The sequence below is a fragment of the Dendrobates tinctorius genome, unplaced genomic scaffold (genome assembly GCF_039654945.1).
Source record: "Dendrobates tinctorius isolate UK_male_01 unplaced genomic scaffold, ASM3965494v1 ptg000233l, whole genome shotgun sequence".
Taxonomy (NCBI): Eukaryota; Metazoa; Chordata; class Amphibia; order Anura; family Dendrobatidae; genus Dendrobates; species Dendrobates tinctorius.
In genome coordinates, this window is record NW_027361900.1 from 6,259,588 (window position 1) to 6,283,402 (window position 23,815).

Consider the following 23,815-nt stretch of genomic DNA (forward strand, 5'->3'; position numbering starts at 1 on the left):
AGAGTAGAGATGTACTTTGGACGGTTACAGCTGAAGTGGGCAGACATGGGGTACATTTGCATAAACCCACTTGATGTTAGAATACTGGTGAATGCATTCATTGACGGTATGAACAAAGACTTACGAGACGCAGTACAGACAGCCAGACCTGAATGGAGACATGTAGATCCGAAAGACCTCCTTAAGGTAGCTAAAGAAATTGAGCAAACAAGGACAATAAGACAACCTGTCATGTATGCTGGAGCACAAGGAAAAAAGTGGAGACGTAATAGGGAAGGCATGTGAGATGACACTGACGTTTCTTTTGACAATCTATTCCCCACATGACATCCATGCCATACTCCTACAAGTTCAACCAAAACATCTGTCTATGGCCAGACAGCTCCGACTTGAGTGTGCTCTACTAATTCCTGAGTATGTCACTCCTCAAAAGATGTAACGTTCTGAATCCAGCCACCCTCCTGCCTGTGGATTCAGAAAAGGGGGAATTGGTGACCGTATTGGCAAGTGAGGAAGGATACTTTGACATGACGCATGAACATGTCTGCATAGAACTGATGAGTCAGGAGACAGTTGGGTTTGCACACATTCATGAAAAACATGTTCCTAATGCAGACTTTGAGTTTCTTTTTTGTAGATGGCCCCAGATACCACCAGGATGGACGATTCTACACTGGATATGCAGTAGTATCCTCACATGAGGTAATCCGAGCGGAACCACTCTCTCCTCACATGTCGGCGCAGGAGGCAGAGTTGAAGGCACTCACTGAGGCGTGTAGAGCCGCTGCAGGTAAAGTCGCTAATATTTTCACAGATTCGAAGCCCATTAAAAATGCAGAGCTGGTGAAACAATTGATGGAGGCATTGATGTTACCAGTCCAGGTTGGCATTGTCAAGGTAAAAGCACACACAAAGGTGACTCCGTGGAGGTAGAGGGCAATAGAAGGGCGAACGAGGCTGCTAAAATAGCACAAGGCGGCCTAGAGAGAGCAGTGGACGGTGGCGGGGAGTCAGCGTATTCCAGCCACATTGGGTCTAGATGTCCTGAAATCCCTCCAGCAAAAGGCTGCCCAAACAGAGAAGGTACACCGGGGGAGACTGGGAGCTGAGCTGAACGCAAATGGAGTATGGGAGAATAAGGATAAAATCTGCCCACCAAAGTCCCTGTTCCCAATCATGGCGCAAGCAGCACATGGCCCCAATCACACCTCAAAAAGTCACATGTGTGCCATGGTAGATGCCTTCTGGATCGCTCCTGGCTTCAGTTGCGCAGCCGCGAAACTTGTACAATCATGCCTCATCTGTGCACAGCACAACCCAGGTAAAACAGTAAAAGTCCCTAAGAAAGCGACACCTAGGCCTCTCTACCCGTTTCAGAGACGGCAGATTGACGACATACAGCTACCAAGGTAGGAGTGTATGCAAATATCCTAGTATGTGTAGATCTCTTCTCTGATTGGCCGGAAGCCTATCCGGTAAAACGTGCAAATGCTAAAATGACTACAGACAAACTGATGAAAGAACTTATCTGCAGGTATGGTGTCCCAGAAACCACAGAAACAGATAGGGGTGCACACTTCACGGGAGAAATAAAGAGGGAAGTCATGCAGGCCCCGGGTGTACAACAAGCATTTCATACACCCTACCACCCACAGAGTTCAGGGAAGGTAGAGAGAATGAACGGGACACTAAAATTGAAAATACAGAAAACCATGGAACAAACCCATAAACCATGGCCAGAGTGTCTCCCATTAGCATTATTCTCAGTAAGGTACACACCCAGGGGGAAAACTAAACTGTCACCCTTCGAGATACTGTTTGGAAGACCACCGAACACAGGGTTGTACTACCCACAGGTCTTAACACTCAATGTGGATAATTTGACAAGTTATGTAATCCAGTTGCAAAAGCATTTAACTCAAATGCATTCTCTAGTTTTCTCTTCCATTCCAGATCCAGATAGTGTGGAAGGAACTCACTGTCTACAACCTGGTGATTACGTATATGTCAAGAAACACCCAGAAAGACCCTTGAACCCCGATATCAAGGACCTTACTAAGTACTCCTAACAACGCCTACTTCTGTTAAGTTGGAAGGACGACCAACCTGGATCCACGCATCGCATTGCAAACTAGCCACAGGAATTAACAAAGCATAAGAGTGCATAATGTTTTGGTTTGGTTTTGTTGCATTATCTGTAATAATGGTAGCTGCGTGGGACAATCTAAATTCTCCAATGTCCTTGAATAATAAGTTTATACAACATCATGAAAAATTACTGAATGATTGGTCAAATCATTTGCTGGATCTGCACACGTTCACCAGTATCAGCCACTAGTATTCCGTTCCTTGTTATTCCTATGCCACCCGAGGAATTATTTGCCTGGACCAGTTGTTCTGATACACTTGCTAATAATGCCACAAATAATGTGAAGTTATGGAACACAACTGTTGGAATACCTATTGTGGGATGGGTAGGATACCCTTGGTGGCAGGGTAATCTTTCAGGAAGTAATACATACCTTCAATATCTGGCATATAAAGGGGGGGCTTGGGTACCCAGGAATAGAACTCGATTAACCTACCTGGGGCAAATTCCAATGTATGGCCTACAAGTTAGTTTTAGTGTAACTTCCCACTCTACTGATGCCTTCAAACCAATACTGCTAGAAAGAAGGTTGCATAACACGTCCTGGGAGTATTCCAATTTATTTCCCCAGGGCAATAATGAAACTTGTTTTAATATTTCAGGTAATATACCTTGCAACGAGTCATCTGGATATGAGAAAGGAACTCCCACCTGTGGAAATCCCGATGTAGGGTATTGTAGCCCTTTAGGACAACTTCCAAATTGGTGTATGCTTCAGAATGTATCTGCGTTCATAGATTTAGTTCATAGACTGGTATTACAACATTCAGCCCTATGGGACCTACCTAGTGACATGTACTGGATATGTGGAGACAATGCATATAAATGGTTGCCAGTAGGGGTAAAAGGTGCTTGTACTCTGGGTCGTTTGACTCCAGCTACCTTTGTTATTCCGAATGACCAGTTGAATACTCAGAGCATACCTAAACACACGTTGTACAAAAGAGCTGCTGACAATACACCTCGCCTCTCTGGGAGACCACATATAGTGCAGATGAGTGTGGCTAATAAAATTGTCAGCTCTATTTTTATTTATCCTATGATTACTCAAATGTGGGATAAATTAGTTAGAGCTACAGATTACTTAGATGACCAAATATGGGATATATTGGATATATTGAACACCACCGTTGCTGTCCAAAATCAGCTCATCATAGTCACTAATCAGCATACCATAGTATTAGATTATTTAACTGCAGCGCAAGGAGGTATGTGTCAAGTCATCGGACCCGCTTGCTGTCATTATATAGATCCCAACAGTAGTTTAAAGTTAAGATCAAAAATAGAGGATGTTCAAAAACTTAGAGATCAGTACAATAAAGACAATGATCATACTAAGGATAGTTGGTTGTCAGATACATTCTCCTTTCTTAATCCAGCTAATTGGTTTAAGGGTATTGGAGGCTGGATAACTGGGATTATACTAAGTCTATTACGTATTGTTGTTTGTATCTTCGTAATATATGTGCTATTGAAACTTGTTTTTTGGTGTATCTCTGTATGCAAGAAAAGATGTAGAAATAGATAAGGAAGTTTGACTGTAAACAACAAGAATTTAACTATTATTCCTTTGAGTCCTAGATTGACATCTCATTTCTGGCATGAAGGAGCGTACTCTTGCAATGATGGACGTGGCTTCAGTATCTGGGGGATGGAGAAGGTAGAAGACCTGTCTCCCTTGGGCAACCCGTCGGCCTGGGATAGTACCTGGTGAACGAGCCACTATCCGCTGTTGTTGCAGGATCCAGTGTTCCAGATTGTGGAAAATGAAGATGTCAAAGGGGGGAATGATAGGAACTGAAGGAGTTAAATTGAGTTCTGTCTATGTTGCATTCTCTTGTTTAAAACCTTATCTGTTCTTCGAGGAGATGTCTCAGACATCTCCCTTGTGAACCAAGGTCAAATACCTCTGCTTTTTCGCCTAAGTGACTTTCTTTGTAGAAAACAAGTTGTAAAATCATTTGTACTGCGCATGTCTGTAAATGTCTAAATTCTTTACTATAAAAGACGGAAGCCTAACTGATAAGCCAGAGGCGTCTTGGCAGGCATCCCGAGTGGTATTATACAGCTGGTGTCTGTGTAGTTCTTCTCGACGGAGCTGATTTAATTAGAGACATATGATGCTTCACACCTAAGAACATCGGTCCTTCAGATGAAAGAGTAATCTGAGGGATCCCGACAGCTGTAATTCAGACCTTTCTTCTTCCTGTCGGCCGATAACTTATCACAGAACCGGGAATAGATTTTCTGTGCGCGAGTCACATTGCTCCAAGTGAGGCCTCCTCCGCTGTGTGAGTTTAGGGGAAATTTGTTATATCTTCTCTTATAGCGGTTACATTAGAGATTTGGGCATTTTAGCTCCTGGTGTGGAGTCGATAGCACAATCATATGCCGCCATATAGTAGACGGCCGGTAACTGGTGAGAATTCCCTCCTGTGTGGGGTCTATTTCCCTCCAGAGAAATCACATGTTACATTCCACACATAACACTGTGTAGAGAAGGCGGCGCGGGGTAATTGTGCCAGTAGTGAGGGGCGAATAATGGCGGGAATGTCACTGACTGAGGAGGCTCCATGGAGGTCTGCACTCTGGAGATCATGTGACCCCTGACTCCTCCCCTCCTGTGACCTCATCACAGGTCCTGTGCACAGAGCAGCCATATATGTGGAGTGCGGCTCTGCAGGTTAGTGATGGGCAGTCCGGCTCTTCTTCCTCCTTTCCCCACTTTTCTCACTCCTGTCCCTTCACTATAAAGCCTGGGCCTCATTATACAGCTGTACAGGGGTCTAGTGAAGGCTTTTTAGCACTTTCCTCAGACTGTAGCTCCTGGGAACAGGCCCTCACTCCTGTCCCTTCACTATAAAGCCTGGGCCTCATTATACAGCTGTACAGGGGTCTAGTGAAGGCTTTTTAGCCCTTTCCTCACACTGTAGCTCCTGGGAACAGGCCCTCACTCCTGTCCCTTCACTATAAAGCCTGGGCCTCATTATACAGCTGTACAGGGGTCTAGTGACGGCTTTTTAGCCCTTTCCTCAGACTGTAGCTCCTGGGCACAGGCCCTCACTCCTGTCCCTTCACTATAAAGCCTGGGCCTCATTATACAGCTGTACAGGGGTCTAGTGAAGGCTTTTTGTCCCTTTCCTCAGACTGTAGCTACTGGGAACAGACCCTCACTCCTGTCCCTTCACTATAAAGCCTGGACCTCATTATACAGCTGTACAGGGGTCTAGTGAAGGCTTTTTAGCCCTTTCCTCAGACTGTAGCTCCTGGTCACCATGTGATCTCACCATAACCCTAACAAGCTAATTAAGGTGTGAAATCTTGGTCAAAATTATCTCATTACACAAATCTCCAAGGGTGCTCAAAGTTTTGCATCGCCCCTTTTTCCTTTTTGAAATTATGAAATTGTAATAAATGTCTCTCTCTCTATATATAATTTTTTATTATTATTTTTGCCTAAAATACAAAGGCCATGTGTCATGTTAGAGGTTCGGCCTTTTAGAGATCATTTCATCTTCATCTTACTGCTGCTCACAATAACGGTCATTTTGACCCGGGGCGCCCACACTTTTACATGCCGCTGTCAATGCTTCATCCCGCTGGTGCTCAATATTTAATAGGGTCTTACTATTAAACTTAATGAAAAGTTTGGTGAATTCCTTTGAGCTGTTATTACTAGAGATGAGCGAATATCGTCGGAGAAGTTGTTATTGGCTAATATCACTTACCGAATAGCTGCATCGGGACCCCGGATCCCTGGAGCGCTCCCGATAATCAGCTGCATGTGTCGCCCTCCATGCAGGTGCTGTGACTATCACACAGCGCGACACACGCAGCTGATTATCGGGAGCGCTCCAGCACACTGAGTCCTGTACTCACTGAGGCCCCTGATCATGTGACCCCTGACTCCTCCCCTCCTGTGACCTCATCACAGGTCCTGTGTGCACAGAGCAGTCATATATGTGGCGGACACTCCTGGATCTTCTGCTTTCTGGGCCGGTTCCTCCTGTGAGTCCTATTAACCCTTTCGCTACCTGTATTCTCCTTTCTGACAGGACAATATCTGAATTCGGATAGTGTGACAGGAATTTAAGCAATGTGGAAGGAAAAAATGACAATTTTACTTTATTTCCTCACAAAAATGTGACTTTAGCCCCAAAATTGTCAGCGTAACAAATCCTTATTTCCCCACTGTAGTTTGTAGACTCCATATACAGATCCCTTAAGTGTGAAAAGAGCTGAATTCCCCAATTAAGTTATTGCATTTTGGAAATTGCCCCCACTGGGAATTTATCTCCAGGTAAAGGCACAATTGTGTCTCCATGGGGGTTGTGCTCACAGCCCAACATCGTGTGGCCTCCAAAGAAATGCCACCCCACACCATTACTGACCACTGCCAAACCGGTCATGCTGAAGGATGTTGCAGGCAGCAGATCGCTCTCCACGGCGTCTCCAGACTCTGTCACGTCTGTCACATGTGCTCAGTGTGAACCTGCTTTCATCTGTGAAGAGCACAGGGCGCCAGGGGTGAATTTGCCAATCCTGGTGTTCTGTGGCAAATGCCAAGCATCCTGTACGGTGTTGGGCTGTGAGCACAACCCCCATCTGTGGACGTCGGGCCCTCAGACCATCCTAATGGAGTCAGTTTCTAACCATTTGTGCAGACACATGCACATTTGTGGCCTGCTGAAGATCATTTTGCAGGGCTCTGGCAGTGCTCCTCCTGTTCCTCCTTGCACAAAGGTGGAGGTAGCGGTCCTGCTGCTGGGTTGTTGCCCTTACACGGCCCCCTCCACATCTCCTGGTGTACTGGCCTGTCTCCTGGTTTCACCTCCAGCCTCTGGACACTACACTGACAGACACAGCAAACCTTCTTGCCACAGCTCACACTGATGTGCCATCCTGGATGAGCTGCACTACCTCAGCCACTTGTGTGGGTTGTAGAGTCCGTCTCATGCTACCATTAGTATGAAAGCACAACCAACATTCAAAAGTGACCAAAACATCAGCCAGAAAGCATTGGTACCGATATGTGGTCTGTGGTCCCCACCTGCAGAACCACTCCTTTATTGAGGGTGTCTTGATAATTGCCAATAATTTCCATCTGTTGTCTATTCTATTTGCACAACAGCATGTGAAACTTATTGTCAATCAGTGTTGCTTCCTAAGTGGACAGTTTGATTTCACAGAAGTTTGATTTACTTGGAGTTATATTCTGTTGTTTAAGTGTTCCCTTTATTTTTTTGAACAGTGTATATAGATAGATTTTTTTTTCTTTACGATGGAGGGTCCAATTCCAGCTATTGCTGTGGGATCTGTGATTTCTATCTACTCCACTGTGTACAGGATAATAGAGTATAATAAAGTAGTTATGGACGTGACGTAACTAACATTGTGCAGTGACTCTGCTTTCCATATAGTGATGGATATTTCTTGTTGCTGAAGCTGTGATATTTTTTTTTCACTTTAAACCTTTTTTAAACCCCTCTGATCAGTGCGATCACACAACATACAAGCCTCTGATGGCTCCGGTGATGCCCTGTACTACTGTAGTGCCGTGTATCATCTCTGACTGTCAGTGTAATACTAACGGCCCCATACACATGAGATCAGAGTTGGCTGAACGGTCATTTGGCAGACGGCTATCTCTCCCGACTCCCCCATACACACAAATATTCCAGCTTTCCTGTGGTCTGTATGAGAGAGTCGCCTCCAGACTCCTCTAGAGGAGGATTATCTACAGGAAGAGGAAACGGATTATCCTCTGAAATTCAGGATGCCGGATCCTTCTCTGCCCTGACATCATCTGTCGGGAGGCCCCCAAATACATTATATGGTCGGCCAAACCCCCCGAAATCAGTGCTTTCATGGAACTTTAGTCTAATGTGTATGGGGGCGTTATAGGGTAACTTATTGGACGCTGCCTCTGGCCCGGCCTAATAGACCTTCATACATTGCAGCCCAGACCCCATTATTAGGCATGTAAGTATCGTAGTAACTAGGCCGCCCCATACTATCGAGTACTTGGGGGCGGGGGGCATTCAGCCAAACTCTGTCACACCTTCTTAGATGCCATGTTTGCTTTTCAGGGTTTTTGTTGATGCCTCATCTGTGCCATCCCTGCGGTGTACATCTATGTTCTGGGGCCCAAAAAGATTCATTTCTTTTTAATAAATGTTTCACTTTAAAATTTATAAAATGTGTCTTCTGCTTTTTACATATTTTTTTCTTCTTACAAGAATTGTTGGAGCCAATTTTTCTTTAGAAACATTTTAATATCGGCTTTTTCTGGTGTTTTTCTTGTAATATAGGAAAGTCTAAGGCCAGAAATAATCCCCATAAATCACTGTACATGGAGACTTTGGGATCAGATCATTTCTGTCCGTTGTGATTGTGGAAACAAAAAATCTTTTCTAAAAGCCTCAAACTTCTGTGTGTGACTCAGAGCTGAGATCTAATGTGATAGAAGATTCCAGTGAGGGGAAGATGGGAAACCTTCATATAGACGGCCGGTGGGGATGGAGTCAGTGACCGACTCTGGCCAAATCTGTCTCTAGAGCCGCAGTAGAAGATGAAGATGTCGTCCTCATCATGAAGGAGTTATTTCTCATGTCGCGTGTAATGAATATCTCCTGCAGTATTGCTAATGCCGATTCCAGTGTCGGTAATGAGAGGAGAATTAGCGTTATGGAAGATGAGTCTATGAGGAACGTGTTCAGCTGCCGACTCCGAGGAGGAAACTGCTTGTTGTCTGTGGCCTAAATATATAGGTTTTATTAGTAGATGTCAGGGGAGAAAACTAAACCCTGTAAGATAATAAATCTCCTCATATGTTTCCCTTATTATCTCCAGTAATTGTATTATTACACAGGATTCTTATGATGTTACATCGGATCATCTTCTTCTCATTCAGGTCTCTACAATATCGGATCCTCTCAGTGAAGATCTTCTACAGAAGAGAACTTTCCTGATTTACCCATCAAGGATGGATATGGACAGAGACAAGATGACGGAGAGGATGTTACACCTCACCCTAGAGATCCTCTTCCATCTCACTGGAGAGGTAAGAGATTCTGATGACGTCATGGATCGCCCTCACCCAGGGCGGCGGGGTACTCGGTACCGGGCCCGTTGATCTCAATGGGAGTTGTCACGGTAGCTGTGACCCGGTCCGTGGCCCTGGGCGTCCATTGTAAAAGGGGGATGATTGCAAGTACTTGTGGATAATGATTAAAGTTTATAAGTGGATGATTCGTGACGCCACCTGTGGTGTTCGGCAATGAAGATTTTAAGCCGACGTTGCAGACAGATCCTCTGGGACAGATGGTGTGGTGCAGCAATGATGTTGTGGCCCTCCACAGGTAGGGCTGCAGTCCCAGGGCAGAGTAGACGTAGAGACAGTGAAAAGAGGGAGATGGTGCGGTGTTAAGCACAGAGATGTACCAGTGCTGAGTGTGTTGGTGCAGGAATAAGTGGAGGACACCAGGGCATGTAGTTCCAAAGCTTTACTCACAGTCTGTTGTGCATACAGGTGCCCGCATCCATGCCGTGTCCTCCAGGTCAGGAGCTCAGCCAACCTCCAGGCAAGATGAAGTACTCCATTCCAACACTCCGCCAACATATGTCTTTCCTGAACGTCTCCCTTATAGCGCCTATTTGAAGTACTCCTAGTACTGAGTTACACTGGAGTTCCTCCTGTCAGATGTTCCTATGAACTCTACTTGTACGGCAGACAGCTGTAGCCTGCTTCGGGGACTAATTGCTACTAAGTCCCGGCTCACTCACGTTGCTGTTGTGCCCCCAAGTCTTGTGTGGGAATAAAGTGGTGACAACTTCTATTCCTCCGGTGTCTGCTGCAGGACCATTAGTATCCATACAACCTCAGGGACCGGACCCCGGCCATTCGGTTAGAACTTGAGGAAGGCCTCTGCTCTAACCCTAGTCCTTAGTTCTCTTCTTCTCCTTACGTTCTGAACAAAACTATCTTTCCTATGGAGAATTAGGCTTTCTGAATATCTCTTTCCTGTGCCAGCAGACACAGGTCACTGAGGTCTGCTGCAGCACTTCCTTCAATCCATCCCACTCAGAGGATCTTATCTCACAGACTACTTAGTCAGACCGCTGATGCCTGGTTCGTCACCTGTATTCAAATCTTTATTCAAATTTTACACATCCTTATCAAAGTGCTACCATAAGTCTAAATTCTGTAAAATATTCACTCCTAATCAGATACCTAGATATTACTACCAGCTAAACTCTATATAAAATCTGTTCTATTGCTATCAACATTTTTATTAAAGACCACTATAAAGTTCTATAACTATACTCTATTGCTATTAATATTTTTAAGGCACATCATATAATACTTCACATTAAGACGTCAATAATTCTTGCACTTGTTGGACACCGCTCCCAGCCGGGATTTCTTGCAGTGTCCTTTGGGTGGGAGCCATGCTCCAAGATGAGGTAGTTCTTATCTATAAAAGACTTATGTAAAACCAAGAGAGGGCACCTTAAGAGGCTCAACTATTTACAAGGACAGTTTGTGGATCACTCATTGTCCATGATCTCTGCAGTTCAATAAGAAATGCTGCCAACGCAACTAAGCAAAAAGAAAACTGAAGAAAACATGATAACAAAAAGGCACAACGGTGCTAATACCCTCCTGGGTAACAGTTAGTTATCGTGGACATGTTCCTTAATGTGGGTCTCCTCCTTGGGTGGTGGAAGCAGGTTTCTTGGGCTGCTTCCAGGGGAAAACTTCAGGTTTTCCTCTTCCTGTTGATGATCTACAAATTGCAGGTATTCCTGCTCCCAAGGAGTTAAGGTGGTGGCTGGAGCTGCCTGTGTAGATGGGGTGGCAGCTGATGGAACCATTGCCTGGGGTACAGCAGGGGTGGCAACTTGTACCAATGTGTGTTGTTCCTCAGCTTCAGGTGATATCTCCGCTGCTCTGCTTTTTGGTCTGACAGCTGGTGAAACTTGAGTGCTGCCGCTTAAGACCTGAGCAAGCACTGGACCATTTTGGTCCACAGGTACAGTTCCCAGCACCAGGATCATGGCAGGGGCAGTGATCATACCTGGTGCCTCCTGGTGATGTTCTGGCTCCGGTGCAGGTACCGGGTGGTGAACGGTGGCAGCTGCAACCTCCGGAGCTGCTTGGTGAGCGGGTGACAGCTGGATCTGAGCGGGCACAGGACTGGTGCCTGCCGATGCCTCCGGTAGGGACCTGCGCGGCCACGCCGGGTCCGGGCGGGGACACAGCCCTTGCCCCACAGGCTGCTCTGGGACTCTCATGTATCTCCTCCTGGCAGGCCGCATCCAGTGGCAGTATCGACTTGGAGGTTGTGGCGGGTCCTGCAACTGGTATCGCAGCGGCCATGGGCTCCGCAGGTGCTGTCTCGGAGAGAGTTGTTTTTCTCCACTGTTTTCTCTTGGCCTCCATCCTTCTTCCATCATGGTGTCCTGGCATTCTCTCTCCTTCCTGGGCTCCTTTCCCACCATGGGGCTTCACTCCTCCTTCTGGGGGCGGCATCTTCTTCCTACTCCTCCATAACAGGCCAGTATACGAACCCCTCTGGGGGTGGGCCATGTTGCTGTAGCATAAAAGCTTAGGCAGGGGAGGCCCAGAACAGTTTGCGCTCTTTTCTTAGGACCACCCATGTTGTTCGTGTTCCAAGCAGGGAGCCACCAAAGGTGCTTTGCTACACTACTATGTTGTGTGGGATGCAGGTGTTGGAGCGTGGTCAGGTGTCTCCACCTTACCTGGATGGTGGGGCACCACACCTCAGGAGGAGGTGCAGTACCTCTGTGACGACTGAACCCTCAGGGGCACCACAGTCACATTGCATCATTCTTATCTATGGGAATAACAGATGGACAGAACTGGAGAGGTGAGGACTCTGGAAATGTCTTTAGTGAGATTTATTAATGTGTCTCTCCATAACCAGGATTACACAGTGGTGAAGAAGACCTCTAGTGATCGCTGTCAGGACCCTGTGTCTGAGGGATGGGGAAGTCTCCTGAGCCCAATCACGGGGACTCCACCTCACCCCCTGATCCATGAGGACATCAATGACCAGAAGATCCTAGATCTCACCTACAAGATGATTGAGCTGCTGACTGGAGAGGTGACACTGCTGGGAATGCTGGGACATTATACAGTAATGCTATGAAGGGATCGGGGAATGACGGTATCATTGTATGTGTCAGGTTCCTATAAGGTGTCAGGATGTCGCTATCTATTTCTCCATGGAGGAGTGGGAGTATTTAGCAGGACACAGAGATCTATACAAGAATGTCATAATGGAGGTTCCCCAGCCCCTCACATCTCCAGGTAATAGACAGGACTAAATACACACGGCCTATAATTATCTGTATGTAGAGAATGAATTCAGTCCCTGTATGTGTTTCCTCCAGATCTATCCAGTAAGAGGACAACACCAGAGAGATGTCCCCGTCCTCTTCTTCCACAGGACTGTAACCAAGAAGATCCCAGTGTTCCTCAGGATCATCAGGTAGATGGAGAGAAGGTGTCAAGAGATCTCCCCTATGATGTGTAGACGGCTGTGAAGGTCTTGTGCTCAGTCTTGTTTTATCCACCAGTATTATATGTTTTATACTTGTGTAATGAGAACGGTGGAGATGGCAGGATTAGAGCTGATCATAGATGGGACGTCTCCATCTGTCGGTGACTTTTACAATACTTGTTTCAGGGTGAAGATCTGACCCATATTAATACTACAGAGACATATGTGAGGGGTGATGAGCGGTGTAAAGAGGAGATTCCCACATATGACTACCCAGGTGAGTAGTAACCACTGAATGCAGAGAAGTCACAGATTCCTCTCAGTCACCGGCTGTGGCTGCTTTATCGGTGGTGTAGTCCGGCCGTATTACCATGACCACCATTTTGCCTCTAGACCACAACATTCTCCTCCACCCAAAACTGTTGAAATGACTTTGGGCAGTGAAAGCCCTTTTCTATAGAACTTACAACCTGGAGGATCCACCTACTCCCTGGTATTAGTGTGAGGGTGATCCCTTAAAGCGAGATCTATATGATTGCTTGTATCTGACCCAATATAGGCCGAGTGCGCGCTTAAAGAGTCACACCGAACACAGAGTTAGGCCGGATTCACACTACCTTGTGTGATACGAGAAACTCGCACGAATCTCTCGTAATCAACATCCGGTGCTACCGCTGGTACTCAGGACCGGAGATGCGGCTGCATAGAAATCAGCAGACTTAATCTTCTGCTCAGGATCCATCGTAGCTCCAATGATCCACCATAAATGAGAGCAACTCTGGTTTACTGTTGTTTAATTTGCATTTGTAGTTTTCAGTTAATGAGATTCTCGTGCTCTGGGGCGGGGCTGTGGGTGGGGCTCTGGGGCGGGGCGGTGGGCGGGGCTTTATGTGGTGCGCTGATTACATATTCATCTGTATTGGCTTATGACAGGTCGCTGACCCCTCACTGACCTGCCCCCATTATTACATAATGCATATGATAGCATTGATATTATTGGTGATAATTCCTATAATATTGTGGCTATTGTGATGCTTAGAAAAAAATTACATCTAGCAAAATGACACCAGCAGCGCCTGTCCAGTAGCCTCTGTCTCTTACTTATAGATGCTACTGCGCAGGCGCCGCCATTTTACTTTTGAATGTAAAATATGCTGGACTAATTAGCGGTTGCCATGTCACATTTCGAGAGCCCCTAATGTGCCTAAACAGTGGAAACCGCCAACAAGGGACCCCATTTTAGAAACTAGACCCCTTAGGAAACTTATATAGATGTGTATGGAGCACGCTGAAACCACTGGTGCTTCACAGAAGTTTATAACGTAGAGCCGTGGAAATAAAAAATACAATTTTTCACAAATCTTTTCATCTCCATATTTTGCATTTTCATAAGGGTAAGAGGAGAAATTGCTCCATGCAATTTCTCCTGAACACGTAGATACCCCATATGTGGGGGTAATCCACTGTTTGGGCGCATGGCAGAGCTCGGAAGGGAAGGAGCGCCGTATTGGAGAGCAGATTTTGCTGGAATTGTTTGTGGGTGACATGTCACATTGTCAGAGCCCCTGAGGTGCCAGAACAGCATAAGCCCCCAAAAGTGACTGCATTTTACCAAATACTTCCCTGAATGAATTCTTCTAGTGGTGCAGTGAGCATACTGACACCACAGTTGTTCCATAGAAAATTATACCATTGGGCAGTGAAGAAAAAATAATTACATTTTTACCACTAAAATGTTTTTAACCCCAGATTTTACATTGGAAAATACGTAGATAGGTAAATGGTCACTACACCCATAGATGAATTCCCTCCTGAAGTGACCCCATTTTGGAAATGACACCCCTCTGGGAATTCATCTAGGGATATAGTGACCATTTTCACTACATGGATGATTTCCAGAAACACGTAGAAGTTTCAGAGCAAAAATTGCAGCAATGTCATGGTAGTGCCCAATATATTGTGCCCAGCTCGTGTCTCTGGAGACCTCCCCCCACCTACCCCCGGAAATTGTTAAGTCAGCTCCACTCAAGTGTGTCTGTCACTAAATAAACCAAATGCTTGAATCTCAAAACAGTTCAAAAACGTGGTTCTGTGTGGAAGATTGTAAAGCCGTCATGGAGGCATAAGGCTGGCAGTGATGGGCATTGTGGGTAATAATAGCGGGGATCATGCCTCATTCCTCTCTAGGAACATACACGACATCTTCTCTGGGGGTTCTTTCTTGTCTCAGTTACTGGGATGAGTGCAATAAAATGTCGCTCAGTGAGTCTTCTCACATCTTCACATTCTAAAGGATTGGCGGGGACAAAATTATCAAAAACAAGATTTTCAGTGACCTTTTCCTGATAATCAAGGAAAGTATCTGCATTTCCAGCTTTTTTGTATAACACAAAAGAATTATATGTGGCCACCTGAAACAAATACATGACTAACTTTTTATACCAGAGATATGATTTGTCTGATACCTGGTATGGCTGTAGAACCTGATCTGCAAGGTCCACACCCCCATATATTTGTTGTAGTCACTGACAGACACAGGTTTTGGAGTAGTGGATCCCTGTTGGTCTGCAGTGGCCCTTGTGGCATCTGGGTGGATCGAGCTCAGGATAAAAATATCTTTTTTATCCTTATACTTAATGGCAAGCAGCTCTCCATTGCGGAAAGCCCCTGGCTGCCCCTTTCAGAACTTTTTGCTGACCATTGATTGTGGAAACCCCTGATGGTTTTTGCGAATGGTCCCACAAGCCCCTAATGTTCAACCAGACTTTTTAATAGAGATATGCTGGTGTAATTGTTATCAACATACAGATTGTAGCCTTCTTGTAAAAATGGAGTTATCAGCTCCCAAACGATTTTTCCAGATGTCCACAGATAAGTAGGGCATCCTGGTGGGTTTAGTTGGCTATCATTCCCCTCATTAATATGAAAAGCTTTCATAATAGGTCCTAGGAAGAATGGAAGAAAACATAGGGGTGGCTTGAACAGGGCGGTTGGACCAATAGGACCAAATGCTCATTTTTTTAACAAGCCACATAGCGAATGTAAGTCCTAAAAATGTTTTCATTTCTAGGACATTAGTTGGTGTCCATAAATTTGACCTAGCATAATTGGATCGTGGATTCTGGCTGATGAATTGGGACACATATAAATTTGTAGGACAATATGCTCTAGAAAGCGATCTGTCATAAACAAATTAAAAAAAATAATTGGTCCAAAATGTTCCACCTCCACATTTATACCAGGAATGGCATTAAAATTAGGGATGAATGGAGTAGCCGAATCCGAAGCCTCCCATCTGGGAAATGCTACATCAAGAGGCAAAGCCCCTTGGACATCGGTGTGCGCCAATTCACGAGCACTAGGGACAGCGCTAGTACTGGGCATTGTTCCCTGAGTTGGAGACATTTCTCCAGAAGCGCTATTTGTCCTTCTTGTTGTACTGGTCCTTGTGTGTGAGGATGGACCGGAATCACTGCTCATTTCTGAGCTATCACTATCGCCGCTACTAAAGCCCTCGAAATCCACATCACCATCTGACACTGCACTTTCTTCACTGTCAGAACATAAAAGTGCATAAGCCTCCTCTGCACTATAATACTGACGGGACATTTTATTTGTTTTTATTTTTTTTTTTTCTGGAAATAGAAAACTCTGACGTGACCAAATTATTTGGGAGACAATTGAGAAAAGCCTAATTCTTTAGCCTAACCCTAACTTTAGAATAAACCCTAACTTTAGCCTAACAGTAACCCTAACTTTAGCCCCAACACTAACCCTATCTATAGCATTAACTGTAACCTGCCTTATCTGTTTTCCCATTAACAAATGATGGACCTGAGTGGGGACTTGTTTTTGTGAGATGAGAATTGGTATTACTTTCGACTACATAACATTGATTGGTTTCTTTTTATTCGATATTTGGGAGGCAGAATGAACAAACAGTTGAACACCACACACTACTGGCTCATCCAACACGGTTTTCTATTAGACTGTGAACTGTCATTGTCTTGGTAAATAATTAAAGTTTTTTACATAGCTTGCAATTTTTATGGACAGTTTAAGTAGAAATGTTCAAAAATATAAAACTCAAGGATATTTTATTAAAAAAAATTGTTTTTTTATCTTAGCAGATGACTATAACAGGAGATCAGATGGACAGTTGACATCTTCAATTTTTAAATCTGATAATCTTGAGATCCTACAAGATACAACTGAAGTGATTGCTGTTACTCCAGATATATCATCATCTATTTACAGCAAAGATCTGTCATCTGGTCCTATGAAACAGGTCCCATCTCCTGACTCATTACTGATTACTAAGGGAAATCAAGGTCACAAAAAAAGCAGTAAAAAACAAACTTCTCCTAAAGTAAATAAGTCATTTTCATGTTCAGAATGTGGGAAATGTTTTAACAAGAAATCTCTTTTTGTTACTCACCAGAGAATTCACACAGGGGAGAAGCCTTTCTGCTGTTCAAAATGTGGGAAATGTTTTAACAGTAAATCAGAATGTGTTAAGCACCAGAGAATCCACACAGGAGAGAAGCCTTTTTCATGTTCTGAATGTGGGAAATGTTATAGTCAGAAAGTGATTCTTGTTAGACATCAGAGCAGTCACACGGGGGAGAAGCCTTTTTCCTGTTCAGAATGTGGGAAATGTTATAGTCAGAAAGCGATTCTTGTTAGACATCAGAGCAGTCACACAGGGGAGAAGCCTTTTTCCTGTTCAGAATGTGGGATATGTTTTAGCCGGAAAGCGATTCTTGTTAGACATCAGAGCATTCACACGGGGGAGAAGCCTTTTTCCTGTTCAGAATGTGGGAAATGTTTTAACCGGAAATCAGATTTGTTTAATCACCATAGAACTCACACGGGGGAGAAGCCTTTTTCCTGTTCAGAATGTGGGAAATGTTTTAACAAGAAAGAGCATCTTATTACTCACCAGAGAACTCACACAGGGGAGAAGCCTTTTTCCTGTTCAGAATGTGGGAAATGTTTTAATAATAAATCAGATTGTGTTAAGCACCAGAGACTCCACACAGGATTTAAGCCTTTTTCCTGTTCAGAGTGTGAGAAATGTTTTAACCGCAAATCACAATTGGTTAATCACCAGAGAACTCACACAGGGGAGAAGCCTTTTTCCTGTTCAGAATGTGGGAAATGTTTTAACCGGAAATCACAATTGGTTAATCACCAAAGAACTCATACAGGGGAGAAACCTTTTTCATGTTCAGAATGTGGGAAATGTTTTAACCGGAAATCACAATTGGTTAATCACCAAAGAACTCATACAGGGGAGAAACCTTTTTCATGTTCAGAATGTGGGAAAACTTTTAACCAGAAATGTCATCTTTTTAGTCACCAGAGAATTCACACAGGAGAGAGGCCTTTTTCCTGTTCAAAATGTGGGAAATGTTTTATCAATAAATCAGAATTGGCTAGGCACCAAAGAAGTCACACAGGGGAGAAACCTTATTCATGTTCAGAATGTGGGAAATGTTTTAACCAGAAAACGCTTCTTGTAAGACATCAGAGCAGTCACACAGAGGAGAAGCCTTTTTCATTTTCTTAAGATAGGAAATATTTTACTTGGCAATCAAGTGTTAATAAACATCAGAGACGTCACATAGGGGAGAAGCCTTTTTTATGTTCATAATGTTGGAATAGATTTAACCAAAATTGAATCTTCTTAAATGGGCTGTCTCTTGTCATTCCTCATGTTTGCTGACAAAATGATAAAACTAAACTTTATTAATTCCAAATGTAAAACTGTACCCATAATTCACCCCCTGAAGGTTAGTTAATAGGTGACTAATAGAAAAAACATGTACCCCACAGTTCAGTATATAGGGTGAGGTGACGTATACACACTCACTCTCCAAGCCTCTCATTTCTATGGGTTTCATCGTCCTCTCCAAAGGCGACTCATAAGGAGACTATTTAATATTGACCTATATTCAAGCGAGACTAGACAAAAAACTAAAATCATGTATCATGTTATCTGAAAAAGTCAGAAAACTAGCCCCATATTGGCAGATCCCAGACCTCAGACTATATACTGTGTAAGTTTATAAGCCCCTCCAGTGTCCGGAATAGATAGTATGTGACAATACAGTATAATTCTTGTGTTTTCCTCCTATAGGGACTGCCCTAGTTTGGTAATGTAACTGCTGATAATTAGTAGTGCAGACAAATTGTCCTAGACTAAACTCAGTCTTCAGACGGCCCAATATGTACCACTCAGGGAAAACTTACCTGCTCCAAAGATCATTAGCAGCTTCTAACTAATGGCCATGCTGCGGTCTGTCAGGGAATGAGTGCAATATCGGTATAAAGACTAGGGATATGTGCAGTCATAATGTCTGGGAGATCTGTGCCATTATTTAGTATGAATATGGAAATTATCTCTGAAAGGTAAGTGTTCCCTGAGTGGTATATACTGTATTTTCACATACTATCTATTCCTGACACTGGAGGGGCTTATAAACTTACAAAGTATATAGTTTGAAGCTGGAGTCTGCCAATATGTGGCTAGTTTTCTGACTGTTTCAGATAACATGATACATGATTTTAGGGTTTTCTTCGTCTAGTCTCGCTTGAATATAGTTCAATATTAAATAGTCTCCTGATGAATGAATCCAATGAATATTCATTTCTCATAAGTAGCGGCACACATGACCACTGGCAGCAGCAGGATGCCGGTGGCTGAATCTGCACACTACTGAAGAGCAATGAGTACTCACTGCGATCTCCGATGAACAGTCCTGGCGAGTACTGCGGCAGCTGTGCTCTGCTTGTGAGCAGCGTATGATGTCCCTGCCATGTGCTGCTTACAAGCATATAGCAGTTACTGACACTGGAGCAGGACGCTGTGAGGGAGCGCCGGGTAGGTAAGTGTAATTTTTTTTAATGTTTTCTGATGGTGCCATGCATACCAGGATGGGGGAGGAGGCCCTGCATACCAGGACGAGATGGGGGCCCTGCATACCAGGATAGGGATGGGGGGGTTGTGTATCGGATGGGGGTGAGGGGACCATATATACCAGGATAGGGGATATTAAGTACAGAATTGACCACATTTTTTGCATTAATTTATTTTCCTAATTTCCTGCTCTAAAACCAAGTGTGTCTTATAGTCCAAAAAATACGGTATATACATCTTTTTTTTTTCTCAGTGAACTCGTTCCTCTTGTTTGGCCTCTTTAAAATAAAAACACACATACTCCGCTGGCGTGCCGGCTCCACTTCAGTGGTGTTGAGACTCACTGTCCCGGGGCCTATGTGAGGTTCTCACATCACACGAGCCCTGCACCCAATCAGCGGCAGCTTCACTGTTCCTTCCTTCGGACGTATTGAACATGAACATGAAGCCAGGGCTGCGGCTGCTCTCTGACGGCCTCATGATGCTTGATTTGTCCGAAGGTGGGGACAGTGACGTCAGCGCTGATTGGGCACAGGGCTCACATGACGTAAAAACCTCAAAAGAGACCAAAGAACGCAAGTGCCGACACCACTGAGACGGTGCCAGCATGGGAGGTTTGTGTAAGTGTTTTTATTCTAACAGGACCAAACATGAGGAATGAGAAGGGGTTGTCCAACTAGTTGTCAACCTTTTTATCAAAAATCCCACACAGGGAAAAGTCATTATATAGGTATTATTATAGCTAGAGTGAATTTAGACTTTTCAGACCATTTTACATCTTTCATATAATCTATTACTGATGACGGATCTTTTAAATAACCTGGTATTCTGGGAATGAATGGCTGTAGATAATCTACCCATCGTCTTAAATTCTCATTCAAGGAAGACATGCTCGATATAATGGGACGCAGGGGTGTAGGAAATTCTAATTTATGGGTTTTTGGAAGCCCATGAAATATTGGTGTTTTTCCTCTATGGTTAGATTATTTCTTTTGAGTGATACATTCTGTTTATTTTTTTGGAGAAAGTTCTATCAAATCTCTTTCAATTAAAGACTGAAAAGTTGAAATACATTCTACCTTGGAATCTTTTCGGTAAAATAAGAAAAAAGCAATCACCAGCTTATCCCAAAGAGATGACCTGGTGATTAAGAAATCCGATAAAGCCGGCTGCATTGTCCTTATGGATAAGAAACTTTATGGAAAATGGGTTTATGATTTCCTGGATTCAATTTGACCCTACAGAATCGTGCAGAAAAACCCTGGGTAAACTGGTTGAAGATGGAGGGAAAATGGGGGTGTTCTCTAATAAAATAATTTGCAATATTATACCTGATAATCCGATAACACCAATATTCCATGGGCTTCCATAAATTAGATTTCCTACACCCTGCGTCCCATTATATCGAGCATGTCTTCCTTGAATAAAAATTTAAGCCGATGGGTAGATTTTTATCTACAGCCGTTCATTCCCAGAAGCCCAGGTTATAAAAGATCCGTCATCAGTAATCGATTATATGAAAGATGTAAAATGGTCTGAAAAGTCTAAATGCCTGCCGTGTGGTGAACCTGTTCTCATCTATTCCACAGAACTTAGCACTGCTGTGTTCCATAACCTACAAAAATACAGCGGATACACGGATGAAACAAAGGAAGTTATTCTCCGCAGCACTGAATATCTGTTACAGCATAACTTTATGTTCAATGAGGAATATTACTTCCAAATCAGAGGTTGCCCAATGGGCTCGTGCTTCGCTCCATCTTTAGCGGTACTTTTTGTATCGTGGTGGGAAGAAAACATTATTTTTACAGACAAAAATCCATTCAAAAATGACCTTGAACTATATGTGAGATATTTGGATGATGTTCTATTAATATGGGTCGGGCAAGTGGAGAAAATCCCACATTTTGTATCCTATATCCATGCCAATGATGTAAATGTAAAATTTACATATACCGAACCACAGGATAAAATCAGTCTCTTGGATTTGTTTCTTATGGGAGATGTAAAACAACAAAAAGTCAGATATCGGCACTACAGAAAATCAGTGGGAACACCACCCTTAGAGCGGACAGCTGCCACCCTGCACCCACTGCGAATTCATCCCTTATGGGGACTAAATAGAATCTATAGAAACCGCTCTGACATCACACTACGCCATGAGCAAGCAGAGACAGCGACATCGAGACTGATGGGGACACAGGAAGAAACAAACTGATACAGCAATAAAAAAAGTTCTTGTAAGAAACACTCGAGATGACGGAATAAATAGTAATAACAAAGTAATAACAAAATGAAAAATAAAACCATTTTTAGTTCTCCATATAGTGGCCAATTTCAGGAAATAATAACATTGTACATAGATATGTCCCTATATTATTCCAAGGTCAGGACTTATATAAATTCCCAGAAAATGGATTAGTATGTGTGCCGAGAGAAGGGCGATCAGTAGGTGCTACTCTTTCCCCAAGTCTGTACAGGCCTCCAAAAAGTGATAAAGAACCTTGGCTAAGCTGCAGAGGTTTATTAAATGTGCATGTCCCAAATGTGCCGTGTGTCAGTATACCCTGCAAACGCCAAAGATTGATGCCGCCAATGAGATCAAACGATTCATCAATTGTAGCACAAACCATGCTGTGTATTGTATATTCTGCAAAGAACGTAAAATGAAATCCATGGGCCGCACAATACGTAAATTACAGAAAAGGACACAGAACATGTTACTAACATCAGAGATAAGAAGGCCTCCTACTCAGGAGCAGGAAACACTGTGCAGAGGGACATAAGGGGGAACAACCAATGTTTCACTCTATGGGATAGAAAGAGTGGAGAATCCTATCAGAGGCGGTGAGTGGAAGAAAAACTCCTCCGAAGAGAACGATTTTGGATCATCAGACGTGACACAAAATGCCCCAATGGTAAGAATGATAGAAATGACACTATCTAGATTAAATTCCGGTGGTTTGATTATGGAGGTTTTTGGGTTTTTTTTCCTTGGGATCTAGCTTGCTGATTATGCAAATTATTCTCAAAATGTGATTGATTGCTAACATGTGTGTTCATTGATCAGCGGTTGGTTACCATTTGTTTTTAGACCATGTATCATAAGGAATCTGTATCTCAGTGAATAAGGGCTTTTGCCAGAAACGCGTTGAGATGTATCCCCAACCTGTATGAGCTTTTAAAATATGTGAAATAAATTTGAGGATTTTATAAATTTTTGGGACTTGCCAAAATTTTTTTTTTTTTAAATTCATTTATTAAATATCAGGGTACAAAGAATGTACAACATACACAATGGCTTATGATAACAGGCATTATACAACGCACACATATCTCCGTCCATAGTAAAATATAATACAAAGAGATTGCAGACTCTTATAGATAAACAAGGTAATGTGTACTTTTCCTTCCAAGCATATGTAAAGGATAACCGTTTATGTATTTCCCTACATGTACATCAATCCAATTTCACAAACCTTGTCATATCATGCAACAATAAGAACTAACTAAAAATTCCTAAACTACAACTACCGCTACATCAACTAATATCTACTATTTCCGCAGCCTGGTTTCTATATCATATTGTGTCGCCTGTGATGTCTCAGTCTTGCAACGTGAAGTGAGAGGAATTCCACCTCTCCCAGATCTCTTCACACTTACCCGGGCATCCCCTGTTTTGGTATAGCGTGCGCTCATATGGAGCAATTGAATTTACCAACTTGATCCAAAACCTAAGGGAAGGACATGAACCCCCCATCCACCTCAGTGCCAACACCTTCCGTGTCATAAACAGCATCTCGCGCAAGAAGACCCCAGCATAGCGATCCCAAATCTCCTCCTCCCACACCCCAAACAAGCAGACCAATGGCTCTAGAGGGACAGGGGCCCGCACCAGGGACGTCAGTAGTGTAGTCACCTCTTTCCAGTAGTGTAGAATAATGGGACACTGCCACACCATATGGATAAAATCAGCATCTGGCGAGTGACATCACAAACATTCTGATGATTGAAGCCGACCCATCCTAAAAAGTCGCAACGGAGTCAAATATGATTGATTTATTATATACAGCTGTATCATTCTGTTATTGATAGATGGTGATACTCCAATCGGAGACTCCAGAATCTCCTCCCACTCCTCTCCTTGCACTTCAGGGATGAGTCATTCCCACTTCATCTTTATAGAGCTTATGGCCGATTCTGCCCCTACTGACA

General features: G+C 43.6%; 1 protein-coding gene across 1 annotated transcript; it reads left to right on the forward strand.

The window, feature by feature from the left end:
• Nucleotides 1-9,125: 9,125 nt before the first annotated feature.
• LOC141060296 (uncharacterized) lies at nt 9,126-18,638 on the forward strand. Its single transcript, XM_073556511.1, has 6 exons — nt 9,126-9,212; nt 12,100-12,279; nt 12,362-12,485; nt 12,569-12,666; nt 12,865-12,955; nt 16,809-18,638. Exons 1-6 carry the CDS (start codon nt 9,135-9,137, stop codon nt 18,248-18,250), a joined length of 2,013 nt encoding a protein of 670 aa, XP_073412612.1. The 5' UTR covers nt 9,126-9,134; the 3' UTR covers nt 18,251-18,638.
• The last annotated feature ends 5,177 nt before the right edge of the window (nt 18,639-23,815 follow it).